Source organism: Sorex araneus, chromosome 6, assembly GCF_027595985.1.
Source record: "Sorex araneus isolate mSorAra2 chromosome 6, mSorAra2.pri, whole genome shotgun sequence".
In the NCBI taxonomy this organism is placed as follows: Eukaryota; Metazoa; Chordata; class Mammalia; order Eulipotyphla; family Soricidae; genus Sorex; species Sorex araneus.
In genome coordinates, this window is record NC_073307.1 from 8,495,923 (window position 1) to 8,513,511 (window position 17,589).

Here is a 17,589-nt window from a genome sequence, read left to right on the forward strand (position 1 = left end):
TGCGTTGGTGCCGCTGGGGCCGGGCAGGGCGGCGCCCAGCCGAGCCTGCCCCCACCCCGCGGCGGTCTGTGTGTCCCGAAGTGGCAGCCTTGGCTAATTGCACGCTTTTCCCCCCTTCCCGCTCGGCTCTTCATTTCATCCTCCCCACCCGCTGCTGGGGCCCGTGACCATGGCCTCCCGCCCGCCCACCAGCCTCCGCTCCTTCAGTTCCGACAGGTCCCACACCCTGAGTCACGCCTCCCACCTGCGCGACAGCGCCGTGATCGACGAGACCGTCGTGGTCCCCAGCCACCAGGTAGGGGCTCGCGCCTGCCGAGTGTGTGTGTGTGTGTGTGTGTGTGTGTGGGGTGTGTGTGTGTGTGTTCCTGGATGCATGCATGATGAGGGTGTGTGTATGGAGGGTTGTGTGTGTGTGTGTGTGTGCGCGCGTGTGCATTCCTGGATGCATGCATGATGAGGGTGTGTGTATGGAGGGGTGTGTGTGTGTGTGTGTGTGTGTGTGTGTTCCTTTGTGCATGCATGATGAGGGTGTGTGTATGGAGGGGTGTGTGTGTATTTGTGTATGTGTGTGTGAGTGTGCATGAGGGTGTATTGTGTGAGTGTATGCGTGTACTTGTATGTGTATATGTGACCGGTGTGTGTATGTGAATGACGGTTGTATGTGCATGTGGGTGTGCGAGGGGGTATATACTTGAGTGTGAGTTGTATGTGTATGTTTGTGTGAGTGAAGGGGCTATGTGTATGAGTATGTGTGTGTAAGATGTTTACGTGTGTGTGTGTGTGTGTGCGCGCACACACACGTTATTGAATCCTGGGATTGCCCCAAGAACGTGTGTAATTCAAAATAGAAAAGCTTTAATTCATTGCCAGGCTAGGATAAGGAGATTTGAAAACAAGAAAAATGTCCACTACAGTTTTCAATGGTCAGAATTTTTTCTAAAATAACAGAAAAACTATTATTATATAAAATAACTTCTGCTACAATAATTTCTTTTTCATTTGAAGTTGTATATGTAAAAGTCAGTTTTTTTTCCCAAAAAAAAAAAACTCCATTAAAAGAAAAACGAGACGGGATGTAGATGAGGTCTGAGAGGAATGGACAAGCCCGTTAGGAATACATCACTCTGCCTGTAAAAATTGTTACCCACAAGGTAAGAGTTTGTGATGGCATATTTTAGTTTAAGCTTTGCCCATTTGGGCTGACTGGATCCCGGAGAGTAGATAAACGCCTACTTTCTTCAGAGAGAGTTGCATCAATGGGATCTTTGTAACAGAATTTGGATCGTGGCATATATTACAAAAGAGATATTTTAAATGCCTGTCTCTTAATGTAAAAAAAAAAAGTTTTCCCCTTTCATTCGCAGATAGCCCCTCATTTCGATGACGCTGCTTTGTAAGAAAACATGATATTTCCCTTAGCGAAAGGAGAGGAGACTTGATTAAACCCGGCGTTCTTTGTGTTCAGGTGTCAAATCTGGCCAAGGAGGCAGAAAGGAATTCTTACCGCCTGAGCTGGGGCACCGAGAACCTGGACAATGTGGCCCTCTCATCCAGCCCCGTGCACTCGGGGTGAGTAAATCGATACTATGTATCCAGATCAAGAGGTAAAGAGATGAGAGTGAAAGTAACGGCTTTGTCCCTCCGGAGAAGGGGCCGCCACCCTTGTTTAAAGGGGCAAGTGGCTGCTTCCTCTCCTCAGACTGAAGGGCTGGGTCCCCCAGGAGAAGCGGCTGTTGTTCTCAGAGGGGACTTGCGAGGGGACTTTCGTCACTCGAGTCAGGTCGTCGGCTCACCCGGAGGCACTGGCGTCCTCCTGACCGTTCACTTTTTTGTTTTACGTCTTCAAAAGTGGGTCCAGGCCGTTTGCTTTCTAGACAGCCCATCCCCAAAGATCAATAGACTCATTCAGTGCCTGCGTCCTTGGCGCAGTCACGCCTTGTAAGTGTCTCTTGGGGTCTGACTCATTCAGGTTCGGCCGTTAGTTTGCAGGCGACTTGAAATAAAGACGGGATGAAAAAGGGAGGTGAGAATCCAGCCGGTTCGCAATCGGCTTTTCAGAGTCATCCAGGTGGGGCCGGAGAGACGGTACAGAGGTCTAGGCGCTTGCCTTGCTGACCTCAGCTTAATCCCCGACACTTCACTGGCCCCTCAAGCACTTCCAGGCGTGATCCCTGAGTGCAGAGCCAGCGTAAGCCCTGAGCACACCCACCCCACACCCCTGCCCCCAAAAAAATCCCCAACAAAATAAATAGATATTTATTGATTTATACATTTATTTATATTAAGTAAATATCCACACAGTTAAGCACAGCTCCTTACGGTAAACCAAGAGTACTCAGAGGTTCAGTTCACTTTCAAGATGAGGATCTTTAAAAATCCAAATCTTGGGGCTGGAGTGATAGCACAGCAGGTAGGATAATTTGCCTTGCACATGGCCAACCTGGGTTCGATTCCCAGCATCCCATATGGTCCCCTGAGCACTGCCAGGAGTAATTCCTGAGTGCAGAGCCAGGAGTAACCCCTGTGCATCGCTGGGTGTAACCCCCCCCAAAAAATCTAGATCTTTGGGCTTGAGTGATAGTACAACGGGTAGGCTGACCCGGGTTCAATCCCCAGCTTCCCATATGGTCCCCTGAGCATCGCCAGGAGTAATTCCTGAGGTCACAGCCAGGGGTAACCCCTGAGCATCGACAGGTGTGGCCCCCAAAGCCAAAGTAAATCAGTAAAAATCAAATAGAATCTAGTTCCCCAGTAGGTAAGGGGCTGCCTTACAGGGGGCCAAGGTGGGTTTGAGCCCAGCACCATCTCCACCCCGAGCTCCACCAGAAGCTGAGCACTGCACGGTGCGACCCACTGTCCTAACCCACCCCCTCCCCAAATAAAATACTGTAGCACTGTAGCACTGTTATCCGTTGTTCATCGATTTGCTCGAGCGGGCACCAGTAACGTCTCCATGGTGAGACTTGTTACTGGTTTTGGCATATCGAATACGCCACAGGTAGCTTGCCAGGCTCTGCCGTGAGGGCGAGATACTCTCAGTAGCTTACCGGGCTCTCTGAGAGGGGCGGAGAGATCGAACCCGGGTCGACTGCATGCCGGGCAAATGCCCTACCCTCTGTGCTATCGCTCCAGTTCACCCAAACAAAATAAATTCAAAAAATAAAATGAAATAAAATCTTGGTCTCCAATATACCAGTTTTGGGGGAACTTCCAACACGGTCACTGACTTTAAATAATTCTCAGCTCGAACTGGGACTTGAAAGCTCTGTCAGCTTTGAAAGATCTTGGCGCCCATCCTGACCCCTGCCGGTCCCGTCTGATGCTCTGGCTTTGGCGTTTTCCGCAGACGCCAGTCGTTCAAATATCTGCTACGTTTATTGATGGAGAGGAGCTCCTGGGAATCAAGCTTTGCTCCTCAGGCGGATGGGGTGATTCCACGCGCCCCGTTCGGGCAGATGTTTTATTGCTCCACATTCTGTTCAGAATTTGTTCTCATGTCGACGCCGCCTGGTGCTGTGCGCAGCGGGAAGGCAAACAGATGAGACGGAGCGTGTCTGCTTTTAAGAAACAGCCCTGGGGCTGGAGCGATAGCACAGTGGATAGGGCGTTTGCCTTGCACGCCGCTGACCCAGGTTCAAGTCCCAGCATCTCATAGCGTCCCCCGAGCACCGCCAGGAGTAATTCCTGAGTGCAGAGCCAGGAGTAACCCCAGTGCATCGCTAGGTGTGACCCCAAAAGCAAAACAAAACAAAACAAAAACAAAAAACCAGCCCCGGGTGCCATTACGGGTGTTAGAAGGCGCAGTTTGCACCAGAGAGACAGTGTGGGGGCAGTTACGGGGCTCTGGGGGCCGGGGAGGTGGTCTGTGGGCAGGGGAGCACTGTGGCATGCAGAGTCCCTGGGGGATGTCAGGAGAGCACTGTGGCATGCAGAGTCCCCTGGGGATGTCCTGCACAGTGTGGTCCCCTTGGGCCCTCCCTGGTGACTGGCCCCCCACAATCCTGGGTTGAGCAGCCCCAGAAGTGACTGGGGGTCTCCCGAGCCAGCTGCATGGGAGACACGGTCCCTCCCCACCCCCAAAAGTTGTTGTTTTGTCTTTTGGGGTCACACCTGGTGGTGCTCAGGGGTCCCTCCTGGCTCTACACCCAGGAATCACTCCTGGTGGTATGCAGGGGGACCATATGGGATGCCGGGGATCGAACCCAGGTTTGGCCGTGTGCAAGGCAAACGCCCGACCCACTTACTGCTCCAGCCCCACAGTCTGTGCTTTGGTGTCGGACCACTTAGATTCAGATCCCTGACACCCGGCAGGGAACCGGGTCCGGTGAAGAAAAAATCTTCGGGCCCGTCTGTGAGGTGAGGATTCCTCTCTGTCTCCCGCAGGTAGCAGTGGTGGTTCCGGTACTTCTTAAGAGTGAGTTGGGTTCCCCCCTAGTGAGGATGAGCTCTCGGGGAGTTAAAGCCGTGTTGGTGATATCATCCCTGTGCACGTCCTCTCACAAGTTGCACATCAGTGAGGAAAAATGGATCTTGACATCTCTCAGCCTTCCCCCAGCTGTAGCTTCCTCTGACACTCTTCCGCTCCTGTGGCCCCGTCCCACCCGAGGGCTCTGCATTAAGGACCCAGCTGCTCCTGCCCTAGTCCCCCTTTGAGTGGTTTTCACTGTGTTTCTCTTGGCATATCTCAAGAGCACATAAGGGGCCAAAGGACCTCTGGCTGACCAGTGTTGTTCTAAAGGATGGTACCAGTGTGGCACAACTCAGAGTGGTAAGGCTGGAGTATTGTATCAGAGTGTCGATGTCATCTGTCATCGACACTGTGAAATCTCTAGTACTTGAACAAACATGATGCTCTAAGTGACTCTAATAAGGGTCGGTCATTATCACTGAAAATGCATTGATTGTTGGATCTATAGTAATGGGTATGAATCATATGCCATCCTGCCCTGTCACAATGTTTTCTTGTAATTTTATTCATTATATACCGGGTTCCCATCTAGTTATTTTTTTTAATATTTGTTTTTTTAAGAAACTGAGTTTTAGTTTTACTTAAGTAGTCGAATCTTATGATGCATTAAGTGTCTATCAGAAATATAATAATAAGAAGAATGGGTGTTGACAAGGATAATATAAAGTTTTAGTGTTTCTATGCACACGTGACTGATTTTGTGTAGGATGCCCCGTTTGCTATTATAAAGGGGTCTTGGATTAAGAGAAAGCATAACTGTAAGAACTGTCAGTGAATTCATTTGACCCTATCTCTAATGACTTATGTTGATGACCAGAGGAGAGTTGAAATTGGTTATTTAAAATGATTCTGCCCCATAGATATAGCCAATATTGGCAAAAGAAAGGTGGGTGGGGATCTTTTCTTCTCCTTCGAGGTATCTCCTTACAAATATACTCAACATTTGTTTTGAGCACCCAGTAGTGATCATGCCAACATAAACATAAAGTGGGCAAGATCTTGAACTGGATAGTTGTAATTCATCTCATGAGTACATGATGCATTCGCAGGTGTAAGGCACCGTTCCCAACTATAGTTACTTGGAGACTTCTTTGTAATACTATTTTACCAAGAGTCTTTATTTTCATCGTTTCTTTAATGACAGCAAAGTGTCAACAGTTGAATGTCAGTTGTCAGTCGAACCAACAATCCTTGAGGTCAAAGCTTGAGGTTCAAGCTTTAGATATGACTGACTGATAACAACTAGCAATCACTGATCTAGACACATAGCTCATGAACAAACGTCGAAGACAGGCAGGCTTGCAGCAACGGAAACAGCATGTAAAAGGCAAGTCCGCTAAAAACAAACAAAAAATAAACACGCACGAGAGGTATTTAAAAGATAAAAGAATTCGAAGCTGTTTGCATGAAACAGCGGGTTTGTGAGGTTGGACTTGGTGCAGGAGACACTATCCTTTTGTATACCCACGAGTCCTGGGAACACAAGTCAACCCAGTGACAAACTTTGGAGCGTTTTAAGGAAGGGCCGACTCAGGAAGTGGAAGCGGAGCCATTGGGTGGGCCGTGAAGTGGGGCTAGAGGGACCCCCCCCCAAAGCAGAGAGCCAAAGTGTTGAAAAAGCAGCAAGGCCGTTGGCTAAGTTTCCTGCCCGCAGCAGGTAGGTGCTTGGCGTGGCCTAGTCTGCCTCTGGGTCCCTCTGTTGTTGCTGGAGCTGTGCCTCTTCGTTGGTGTGACTTCCTGTGCCACCCAGATGGGCACCATGACGGGAGCTAATGAAAGGAGAAAGGAAAAGCTTTTGGGTGGTGGAGTTTTGCCCCTCCAGACCCCAGAATCCGTAGCCCGCTCAGATGGCCCGGGGCCCTGTCCCCGACAGACAGAGCCAAGGGCTGAGCCAGCGATTTTTGGAACGGTCCAGATCCCTCATCTACAAGTGGCCCCTTCCTGGGCCCTGCTCTTGGCATCTCCCTAAGGCCATAGCTCCCCCTGCCCCGTGCCCCCCGCCTGCGCCCCGTGAGTTCAGCATTGAGATGTAAGTAGTGGATTTCACTGCAGAGTCACCTCTGGTTTCCTTCTTTGTATTTCACTGGATCGATCGGTGCCTTCTCTGTGCTAAAGTTTCTATTCTGTTGCAGCCGCGCCTCTCCGTGCCTTGACCGCGACCACAGCAGGTGAAACTCTGCATAATTCCTTTCGGACCATGTTGCCTCGCCCCCTCCTGCCCCCGGCCCCCCCATACCGCTCCTGCCTCAGGATGCTTTAGTGTGACGCGACCTAGCTGAAGAGATAGATGCCTCGTCTTGTCTGCAATCAGGGCAGGCTCGAACTCCGCCTTTTTCTACAGCACCGGGAAAGCGGCAGGGGGTCTGGGCTGGGTGTATTTTGGTTATTTTTAAAATTTTTTTTGGAAAGTAGGTGGAGTTGCCTCAACATGAATGGGCACTGCTGTGGACCCCTACGAAAGTTTCTCATGGGGTTCTCTCACTGATGCTTTGGTGAGAAATAGCCCTAGAGCTGTAATCCTTTGTGAGAAAGTAGTCATGGAGCTGTAATATTCCCAGCAGTTGTACAAATTGGTGAAGCTATTTTATTTTATTTTTTTAAATTTTTTATTTTATTTTTTTTTGCTTTTTGGGTCACACCTGGCTATGCACAGGGGTTACTCCTGGCTCTGCACTCAGGAATCACCCCTGGCAGTGCTCAGGGGACCATATGGGATGCTGGGAATTGAACCTGGGTTGGCCGAGTGCAAGGCAAACGCCCTTCCTGCTGTGCTATTGCTCCAGCCCCAAGGTGAAGCTATTTTAAAGTTATGTTAGAAGTTGTAAGTTTAAAACTCACTGAATAAGTTCTATTGTTTTTTTTTCTTTAATTTCGTTTTTTACTAAATAATCCAAAGTGGGTTTGTTTTTTACAAATCCAAAGGCCAGAAGTTTTTGTTGTTGTTATTGTTGTTGTTGTTGTTTGTTTTAAATTTTGGGGGGGTGCCATCCCCAGCGGTGCTCAGGGGTGACTCCTGGCTCTGTATGTAGGAATTAGGCCTGGCAGTGCTCAGGGGACCATGTAGTACGCTATGGATCAATCCCAGGTCAGCCGTGTGCAAGGCAAACAGCCACCCCGCTGTAGAGTTTTACTTTTTTTTTTTTTTTCTTTTTGGGTCACACCGGCGGACCATCTGGGATGCTGGGAATCGAACCGGGGTTGGCCGTGTGCAAGGCAAACGCCCTCCCCGCTGTACTATTGCTCCTCCAGCCCCCTGGCCTGAAGTTTTGAATCCGTGCATTTTCGTGCCAGCGCTGCTCTAAGTGCCACCTTTGGCTGCCATGGAAAGGCGCGCTGTGGAGTGACTTTTGTTAGTGTTAGAAACGGTTCCACAGCTCGAGGTGATTTCGATGGTCATTTTTTACCACTCTCCTCAGGCTGATGATTATAGTATTTTTATTAGACAGTCATCCGTCTCGTTCCTACATTCTGTAAGTCTGAAAATCAGCCAGTTTCCACTTCTCATTCTGCAAACTTTCCTCTCCAGCCGTTTTTGGTGTTTGGGAAACACCCACGAAAGTCTCCGCGATTCTCTGCGTGGAAGACGGTGATTCATAAAGAACTGGTGATGAATTTTTCACAAATGGGAGCCGCCTTCTTAGAGCGCCAGTTTGCCGCCTTCTTAGAGCACCAGTTTTTATCCAGTTCGGGGAATTGAGGAAGGAAAGACGGGGCGCCTGGGGGAGAAAGAGCCCGCAGGGGTTTCTTTCCCGGGGCCCCAGGATCGGACTTCCTTTGAGGCTCTCTTGCTATGGCCGTGCTCACTAAAGCAGCCTGACGACTTGACCGTTTCCTCTCCTCCCACGCAATCACTAACTGAATGCGGCCGTCGCTCCCCTCCCGCACCCCGGGGTCCTGGATGAATTAATGGTCAGCCCCGAGGATTAGTAACTTGGGGCGGGGTGGAGGCCGTAACCCCCCAAACACCGACCTCTTTCCTTTTCGCTGCCTCCCGTCCGGCATGCCCCCATTCAGCTAATCAAATTGTGTGTTTGCAGGTAAACCCTCTGCATAATAACGGTGGACGGCTTGGGCCCTGATTCCTTTTTAAATTGTGATAATGTGATATCTCAATTTAGAAAACGTTCGTAAGACTTTCTCCTTTGCATGATGGCTGGGTCTCCCGCGGGAGAGTGAGAGAGCCAGCCACGAGCGTTCCCTGTCCGCACTGTCTGAAGCCCGTGTGCAGTGCCCGTGTGTGTCCGTGTGCTGCCCGGCTGCTTGTCCACGGCCTTAACCATTCCGCAAAAAAAAAAAAAAAAAAAAAAAAAAGGTTTCTGGGAGGACCCGGGTTTCCGTAGATAGTTCGGAAATGGCTCAGAGAAGCCGACATGCACAGGTGGAGCTTTCTGAACCCCGTCACCAGCCTGTGCCATGTAGATCTGACCCTGGAAGGCACCTCGAGTGGATGGAGTCATGGATGGAGTCAGTCTCGTGTAAGGATGAGGAAACCGACCCCTCAAGATGTTAGTTAGGTGACTCGCTGGAAGGTAGAGCACTAAATCTAGACAGGAGGGGACAGTGAGGGTGCAGAGGTGAGCCCAGGTATGCAGGGGGCTTGCTGCTGGCTCCCGTGTTCTGTGACCCCATTATTTCCCCTTTACAAGGAGTCCCTGGGGTTGGAGCCTGAGGACAGTGGGTAGGGCGTTTGCCTTGCCTGTGGCTGGCCTGGGTTCGATCCCCGGCATTCCATATGGTTCCCCGAGCACTACCGGGAGTGATTCCTGAAGGCAGAGCTCGAAGTAGCTCTTGAGCATTGCCAGGTGTGACCCAAAAAGCAAAAATAAATAAATAAATAAACGGAGGCACCATTCGTCGGCCTTTAGCAGAGTTCAGGGCTCATTGTTAGTGCTGTTTCCAGTTCATTGTCAGGTGCTGTAGGATGATTATCGATCACGTTTAAGACGTCCCAGTAGACAGAAAGCCGTCTCTGCGTGCAGGGAAGGAGATGGGTCTGAAAGCCGCCTTTGCTGGATGCTACGTGCTGTTCCCACGCAGGATTTCGTCCTCACAGCGGGGACACGGTCCTCTCAGGCCCTAAACAGCGTGGATTCGGACTGTCCACCTCCTCCTCTCACCTATTTCATTCCATTTCTTTCGCCTCCACACGTTTACAGACAGTATCTTGTCCTATTTTTTTTTTATTCTTTTATTGAATCACCATGTGGAAAGTTACAAAGCTTTCAGGTTAAAGTCTCAGTTATACAATGCTCAAACACCCATCCCTTCACCAGTGCACATATTCCACCACCAAGAATCACGATATACCTCCCCCCTTCCCCCCACCTCCCCAGCCCCCCACCCCGCATGTGTAACTGGTAAATTTCACTTTACTTTCACTTTACTTTGATTACATTCAATATTTCAACAAAAAATTCACTATCTTGTCCTATTTTTAATCTCCTGAAATATGGGAGGTCAAATTTATTTACCGATTGGCTCTTGTGGGTGACGCACACGGTCCAACCATCACCTCTCTCGATGATACGGAAGATACCTGGTCTCTTACCACCGGCTTTTGGCTCTTTTTGCCATTTTTTTTCAAATACAAATATAATAGCTACCTGCAAATTCTACTTCTGAGAGAAAGAATGACGCTTTTTTGAGGTTCTGATCTTTTCCTGTGAAGAATGTCAAGTATTTGCCTAGTTTTACATTATGAACTTTGAGAGCCGTTAGCATCTTGGCTGGTTTTATTTTTTTGAAGGGAGGAGAGGGGTTTGTGGTCAGGGCTTACTCCTGGCTCTGTGCCCGTAGGTCACTTCTGGCGGTGCTTGAGGCACCAGAGGAGGTACCGGTGATCAAACTGGGGTCGGCAAGAGCCTCAGTCACTCCACATTGTACATATCACTGTTTGTTTGTTTTTTTAACTTTTTTTATTGAATCACTGAGATAGCACACAGGTAGGGCATTTGCCTTGCATGCAGCCAACCCAGTTCAATTCCTCCGCCCCTGAGAGCCCAGCAAGCACCCGAGAGTATCCCGACCCCACGGCAGAGCCTGGCAAGCTACCCATGGTGTATTCGCTATCCCAAAAACAGTAACAAGTCTCACAATGGACATGTTACTGGTGCCCGCTCGAGCAAATCGATGAGCAACGGGATGACAGTGACAGTGACAGTGACTGTGAGACCATTTTAAAGCTGTTTATGATTGGATTTCAGTCACACAGTGTTCAAACATCCATCCCTGCACCAGTGTGCATTTCCCACACCAGTGTCCCCAGGTTCCCTCTCGTCACCCCCCACCCGCTACCCCTCACCCCCTGCCTGCCTCTATGGCAGGCGCTTTATATCACTGTTGATATCAACTGCCCCCAGAATCTTGACTTTTTTCATCAGCGCTTAGAAATAAACTTGGATTATCATTTCTTCTCCTCCCTTTTGTTTGAAGAAAAGATGTCTTTTTTGTTTTAAAGACTTCCTTAACATTCTGTAGATTCAGCTTTTTAACTTTTTTTTAAGTTTTATATTGACACCCATTGCACCTGACTGGTTTGGAGCGTTTTCTTGCTTGATTTGTAGGCACTTTTATTTATTTTGTGTCTTAAGTCTTCCACTTCCTTTCTTAATATACTTGTTCCTCTTATTTATTTATTTATTTATTTTTGCTAAAGAGAATTATTCCCTCTGATATGAGCCAGATACAAAGGCTTGGTTTTATTTTTGTCTTTGGAAATTAAAATTTTCTTTTTCTGAATTATGCATATTGGCCCCTTAATCTTTTTAGTTTGCTTTAGGTTTAGATTATTTTCCAGATCTATAATGACACGTAGACACTCACACAGCCAAATTACCTGCTTGTATTTTCATGTTTTTGTTTGCTTGTTTGGAGGCCACATGAGAGGTGCCTGAGGGCTTCCTCCGGGCTCTGCCTCGTGGATCCTTTCTCCAAGGCTCACAGACCATTCGTGGCCCTGGGGGTCGAGTCTGGGTCAGTCACAGATGAGGCAAACCCCTCCCACTGTTCTATCACTCCAGCCCTCAGTTTTTCAGTTCTTTTGTTTTAATTTTCCAGTCTTTGATCTTTATTCACAGAGGTGTCACTCCTAATAAAATTACTTCTTTTTATTTTTTATTTTTTTGCTTTTTTTTGGGTCACACCCAGTGATGCACAGAGGTTACTCCTGGCTCTGCACTCAGGAATTACCCCCTGGCAGTGCTCAGGATACCATATGAGATGGTGGGAATCGAACCCGGGTCGGCTACGTGCAAGGCAAACACCCTACCCACTGTGCTATTGCTCCAGCTCCGGTTATTATTTTTTTAAGCCTATTTTGATTTTGATTTTTTTTTAATTTTTGATTTTTGGACCACACCCGGCGATGCACAGGGGTTACTCCTGGCTCTGCACTCAGGAATTACTCCTGGTGGTGCTCAGGGGACCCTATGGGATGCTGGGAATTGAACCCGGGTCAGCTGTGTGCAAGGCAAACACCCTACCCGCTGTGCTATCACTCCAGCCCCTAAAATTACTTCTTTTGGTAGACTCAGTTTCTTGGTTTTTGCTTGCTCTCATTTTTAAAAATAATCTCTTATCAAGAGAGCAGATGTATTGTCTATTTCATTTGGGGGCAGTAAATGACTTGCAGAATATTGCACTTCAGGGTGGTCCTGACCCTTTACTTTGCTATTTTATGGGCTCAAACCGCAACTTGAGTAATTCTGACTATCATAAAGAGAGCAAAGTGTTCATCATTTTCCTTTTCCTGGAGCCTTCTCTCTTCCTTAGAAACAGAGAACAAGGTTCCTGTCCTTGGGACACCTCGGTGACACCCCTGTTAACTCATTTCTCACGGCCCAGGACAGTCAGGGACCCCCCGGGGGGCAGAGGCACCGTGTATACTGGGAACTTCCACTGGTAGCGTCTGGCAGCATCAGTTTTCTCCTCATTCTCCCTCTCGCAAGGCCCCCGTCTCTGTAACAGTCTGACACCAAGCGAGGAGGAAGCTGGGGGAGACACTTCAGAGAGGGGAACAAAAGAGAATTCCAAGAGCAGTGACGCAGAGCCAGGACAGTGAACAGACCTGTGATCACTTCATATGCTGGCAGAGGTGTGTGCCGCCAGGGGCTCACCCTCCGTGCGGCATCATTGATGCAAATTGCATCACTCCTGTGTCAACATGTTAAACATGTTCCGGGCAACATAGCTACTCAATTCACTCTCTAGAACATGTGCCCCTAGGAGTTGTAAAGATCAGAAACCATCTTTGGCATAAATAGGGTGGAAATACAATAGCACACAGCGTGAATGTGTAGGCTTCAAAGTTATAGCTAACATTAAAGATCTATAATAAGCATGTAGAGTTATTTATTTATTTATTTATTTATTTATTTATTTATTTTTACCAATTTGAGTCCCTGCTCACAATCACTGATGGTAAAAACCAAGTGATTAAAAAAAAAAACCCGCCCAGAGACATCATTACTGTTTCAAATCAGTGAGTCAGGCCAGAGAGAGACTCCAGGGATTACAGGGATTACGTTGCTTGTCTTGCCTGTGGCCGGCCTTAGTGCAGTTCCTGACATCTGGCACTTGGTTTCTGAGCACCTCGTCTCTGAGTATCGAGCCAGGAGTAGGTCCTGAGAACCCCTGGATATGCCCCCTGAAGAAAACAAAGCAAGTCGTCAAAAGAGTCAGAAGTAACCGCAGTGAGTTTGCAACCAGCACTGGTGGAAGCTTAGTTTTCCTTCAGTACTTTTGAAAATCAGCAAAAAAAAAAAAAAAAAAAAAAATCAATGGGAAGAAGCATATGACCTTTATAGTCATCTTGAAGTGTGGTGCGTGCTTTCATTCTTTATGTGCCACAGTCTGTTTGAAAATGAATATTGTTAAGAATTCCCTGAATAGTCTGTTTGAAAAGGAACATTTTTAAGTATTCCTGAATTCCCGTAGTCTGTTTGTTGGAAAGGAACATTTTCCGAACACTCAATGGGACAGCAGGTAGGGCGTGGGCCTTGCTGAGGCTGACCGAGGTTCATTCTCTTGCACCCCAGGGGTCTCCTGAGCTCTGCCGGAAGTAATTCCCGAGCACAGAGCCAGGAGTAAGCCTAAAGTACACCAGGTGTGGCCCCAAAACAAACCTAATAAAAAAATCCATGAGAGACTAGTACCAAGAAAAGCACCCCGTGTTTTCCCAGCGTGTTCTGGTAAGCACCAGAAGCACGAGCACTTCGGTCCTGGGCTGGGCGTGAGTGGTAGGTTGAGGCTGGCTCCTGCATGGTGGGGGGGGGTGCCGCAAACCTCTTCGCGGGGCCTCCTGCATGACGTGCTCATATGTGCTTCACACAGGCGCCTGGGCTCCCTCGCACCCATTTTTATTATTAGCAACAGGATTTCAGTAAACTCGGCATGCTCATTGACGACTGCTGTGTTCGGCTCTGAAGAGGGTGCACGGATATTTTTTTTTTCCCCTTTGCTTGTCTAAAAATAGCATCATTGTATTGCGTTTCTCTCCCCTCACTCTGACGAAACCCTTCCCCATGTTCTGAAACGTCTCACGGATGTCAGTCACGTTGAGTGTGGTGACCGGGTTTGGTTCGTGCCGTGCTGGTTAGGCTCCAGGTGGCTGGGGATACAGCTCCGTGTTGCCCTCCACGTCTGCTTTGTGTGTGGAGAGCTTGAGGAGGCTGTGCAAGCTGGCGAAGATCGTGGTGTCTCCGCTGTCCGTGTCTCCGTGTGCGTGTCACAGATGGCACCCAGATCGCCGGCACTTGGCTCTGCTCCTTGCCCAAGTGGGGGCCACTGAGACTTTAAGTAGGACTAACAGAATGACAAAGAACTCAAATTAAGCCAGGACAGCATCTGGCGAGACCCTTCCCAAGGAAATGGCTTTAGAAGGAGGACAGACCCTTTTTTCTTGGCCCCTTAAACAGGGTCACTGTGGACTCCTTTGCTTGACCCACTAGCTTGGCGAGAAGGAGCAAGAAGAGTAGGGATGCCTTACCTGTTGGAAACTGTTCACTGTGTTTTCCTTCCCTTTGCAGGTGTGCCCAATGCACGGAATCCCCGTTAGCATGAGCCTCTGTCTTTAAACCCAAAGTACTGTGGGCTCAGTATCACGTGTCCTTCCCCCTCACCTTTGTTCCAGTTAGAGTGATGTGGCCGAGAGTCCTGCTAAAAGATGGAAAAGTGCATTTCAGTCAGTCACTTGGATCCATCCAAAACATTTCATTTTTTTCCCCCACTTTTCCTCCTTTTTGAGAATGGTATCACTGCATTCTGGGCAAGGCGATATGGAACAGGAGACATCACACATATGTTTGATCTTGGGAGATTGCCCGAGAGCCCCGCTGTTTTTCACACGGTAGCACTGAATTAAAATGATCTGGGCAAGATGTAATGTTGGGAGTTTAAATTGAGTTTACCTAGAAAGCCTGCATTTTAGTCATTTCCTCTGCTCTCTCTTGCATGGTTTCGGAATATGCATTTCCCAGGACACGTATGGGAGAAGTAGAAGTCTTTGCATTTTGAACAAAAAAGAGACGCATCGCGATATTTATGGTCTCATTTTATTCCAACTTCCTAAATCAGTTGGACATGTATTTAAAGGACAGCTAATATTCCCAGTAACCCTTAATGAGAAAAATTAGCGGCATTTTTCTGTAGTTACAGATCAAAATAACACCAATATGTAATTAAAAAGAAAAAAACAACAGAATGGAAATAAAGGCACTGGTGTAAAGTGTAATCACTTTTAGGGGACTTTGGGGTTCCAGTGAAGAAATTTTTTAAAAATTTTTATGCCATCGGTCGAAAGACAGGAGACGGTTTTGAGAACAGAGCCTTGCAGGGAGGACGGTGTAACTCGAGCGGACCGGGTCTCCTTCCCCCGACGGTTCGCAGACACATCTAACGCTCTGCTTTGATTTTTAGCTTCCTGGTTAGTTTCATGGTGGACGCGCGGGGCGGCGCCATGCGGGGGTGCAGGCATAACGGGCTCCGCATCATCATCCCCCCGCGGAAGTGCACCGCCCCCACACGGGTCACCTGCCGGCTGGTCAAGCGTCACCGCCTGGCGACCATGCCCCCCATGGTGGAAGGAGAAGGCCTGGCCAGTCGCCTGATCGAAGTCGGACCCTCCGGGGCTCAGTTCCTTGGGTAAGGATTTCCCAGAGGCCTTCCCTTAGCCATCGAGGTTGGGGGGCCACCGGGAGCCAAGGCACAAAGGTACGTCAGTGCCCTTGGCAGGAGGACCGGCCTTTGGGGGCTGCCCGTCACCCGGAGTCACACACGCTTGGTCCCTCTTCTCTGCCTCTTGATGGATTTCATGCATCACGCATTCGGGTTCCTTACAATTCTCTTCTTTCCACGCGTTCCTAATTTTTACCATCCCCCCCACCATGGTAGGTATTTTTTTTTTTAATTATTCTTCTTCATAGGCGTCATCAGTGGTACGCTCATACAGATAGAGCTGTGTCCCAAACAGACAGGGAAGGGGTCCCGTAGTTACCGAACTGAATCATTCTTGTCACTTTGGAAAACCGTGTGCTTTTTATGGGGAAAAAAAAAATAATGTATCCCCCAATTTAGTCTATGTTTTTTTTTCTTTTTTAATTTCTGTCATCAAATTGCTACTCTGAGTCTTAGTTTCCGCTGGCCGTGGATGTCGTCATGAATGACCCTCCGATGACGGCATTAAGACTCACTTCCGTTCCGCTCACTTTAGCAATGTTGAGCAGAAATCTGCATTTCTTCTCTCTCCTGTTGGTGGGTACGGTTGCTGTGCCCACGGCCGCTGTGCCAGTGAAGGTGGCGTCTCCGTCTGCCGAGAACTGGAAAGCCACCTCGGAAAACTGACGGAAGGATGAAGTGCTGGAGGGGACACGGGTTTCAAAAGAGTTTTGAAACCCATCAATTGTCTTTAAGTCTGGCCGGAGCAAGTCTTTCTTCTCCCGGAAGGGGTGAGACTTCTCTTACTCGTGACAGTCTTGTGCCGCTGCTGTCGTGCTTGGGGACAGGACTTCTGACTTTCGAACCCAGGACACGTCCTAATGCCTGGTCACTGGAGTAGAACCCCAGCAGGGCGCTCCCAGCCCTGCACACGCCAGGGAAGGGGCATTTTTCTGTATCTCTCAAAGTTAGAAACCACTTCCGGCGTGCAAGCAGACAGCAGACACGTAGAAGGAGCTTGTAAGGAGCTGGGTCACACCAGCAAACGCCTTGCTGGGTGGCAGGGTCCCTGAGCCCTTTGCTCTCCAACCCTCCACACCTGCTATCCAGGTGACCCCCAGAACCCTGTTTCCCCAGCCGCACATCCCAGCCATCTGGGTCTTCTCCATAGCCGGCCGCTCGGTCTCAGAATGTCCACAGACACATCTGGCCCTGCGGCAGAGTCAGAGTTTTGGTGATATTCCCAACAGCTTGATCTCTCCCTCCTTTTAAAAAAAAATTTTTAAAAAAAAATTTTTGGCTCATGCCCGGATTTCTCCACCACCTCCAGGCCCTCCCGGCCGGCGACCCCACTGTCTGCTCTGGGCCTCGGCTCCCCGTTCCCCCCCTCGGAGACCCGTGCAGGGAGCAGAGCCGAGCGGGGTGTGAAGGCGAGGCCCGGCCCGCAGAGCTGGGTTCTGTGCACACCCACCTGAAGCTTACCTGTGTTCTTTCTTTCACTGCTGCTTTGGATGTACTCAGTAAACTTCACCTGCCAACGGCTCCCCCCCCACTTAATGAGGGAGAAAGTTTGGTCAGCCGCATCCTTCAGCTGGGGCCTCCTGGAACCAAATTCCTTGGGTAGGAGTGACTTAAAACAAATTGATGGCTGCTGGCCCCCCCATTCTTCTCCTTCCTCTGATATGATTTCTCTCTGTCATTGTGCCCATGACATGCCCTCTCTATGATTTAAATTCTGTATGCCCTCTCTCTAGTGGACCATTTCTGATCCCTGTGGTATGTGGCTTTTCTTTTCGAGTGACGTTTTATTATTTTATTTTATTTTAATTTTTTCAATCTCTGTCCCCCTCCCCCTCCCCCCGCCCGGTGCTGTCGCGCCCCCCCCTCCTTTTCGTTTGAGCATGAGATCTGCCTAGTCGTACGTGCGCTGTGCTAGTTGACGGTGTCGTGACGATAAATTCGGAGTCTGT

At 49.0% G+C, this 17,589-nt stretch overlaps 1 protein-coding gene across 47 annotated transcripts in view; it reads left to right on the plus strand.

The window, feature by feature from the left end:
- The window catches only part of ANK2 (ankyrin 2), a 580,173-nt gene that overhangs the window by 510,362 nt on the left and 52,222 nt on the right, over positions 1 to 17,589 (plus strand). For 13 of the 47 annotated variants that reach the window (XM_055143281.1, XM_055143285.1, XM_055143280.1 and 10 more), the window contains 5 exons: positions 193 to 295; positions 1,466 to 1,569; positions 6,601 to 6,636; positions 15,383 to 15,607; positions 17,141 to 17,239. In XM_055143281.1, coding sequence (XP_054999256.1) covers positions 193 to 295; positions 1,466 to 1,569; positions 6,601 to 6,636; positions 15,383 to 15,607; positions 17,141 to 17,239 — 567 coding nt within the window. The remainder of the gene's footprint in view (positions 1 to 192; positions 296 to 1,465; positions 1,570 to 6,600; positions 6,637 to 15,382; positions 15,608 to 17,140; positions 17,240 to 17,589) is intronic. The other 34 variants (XM_055143307.1, XM_055143313.1, XM_055143287.1 and 31 more) reach the window with 7 other exon arrangements.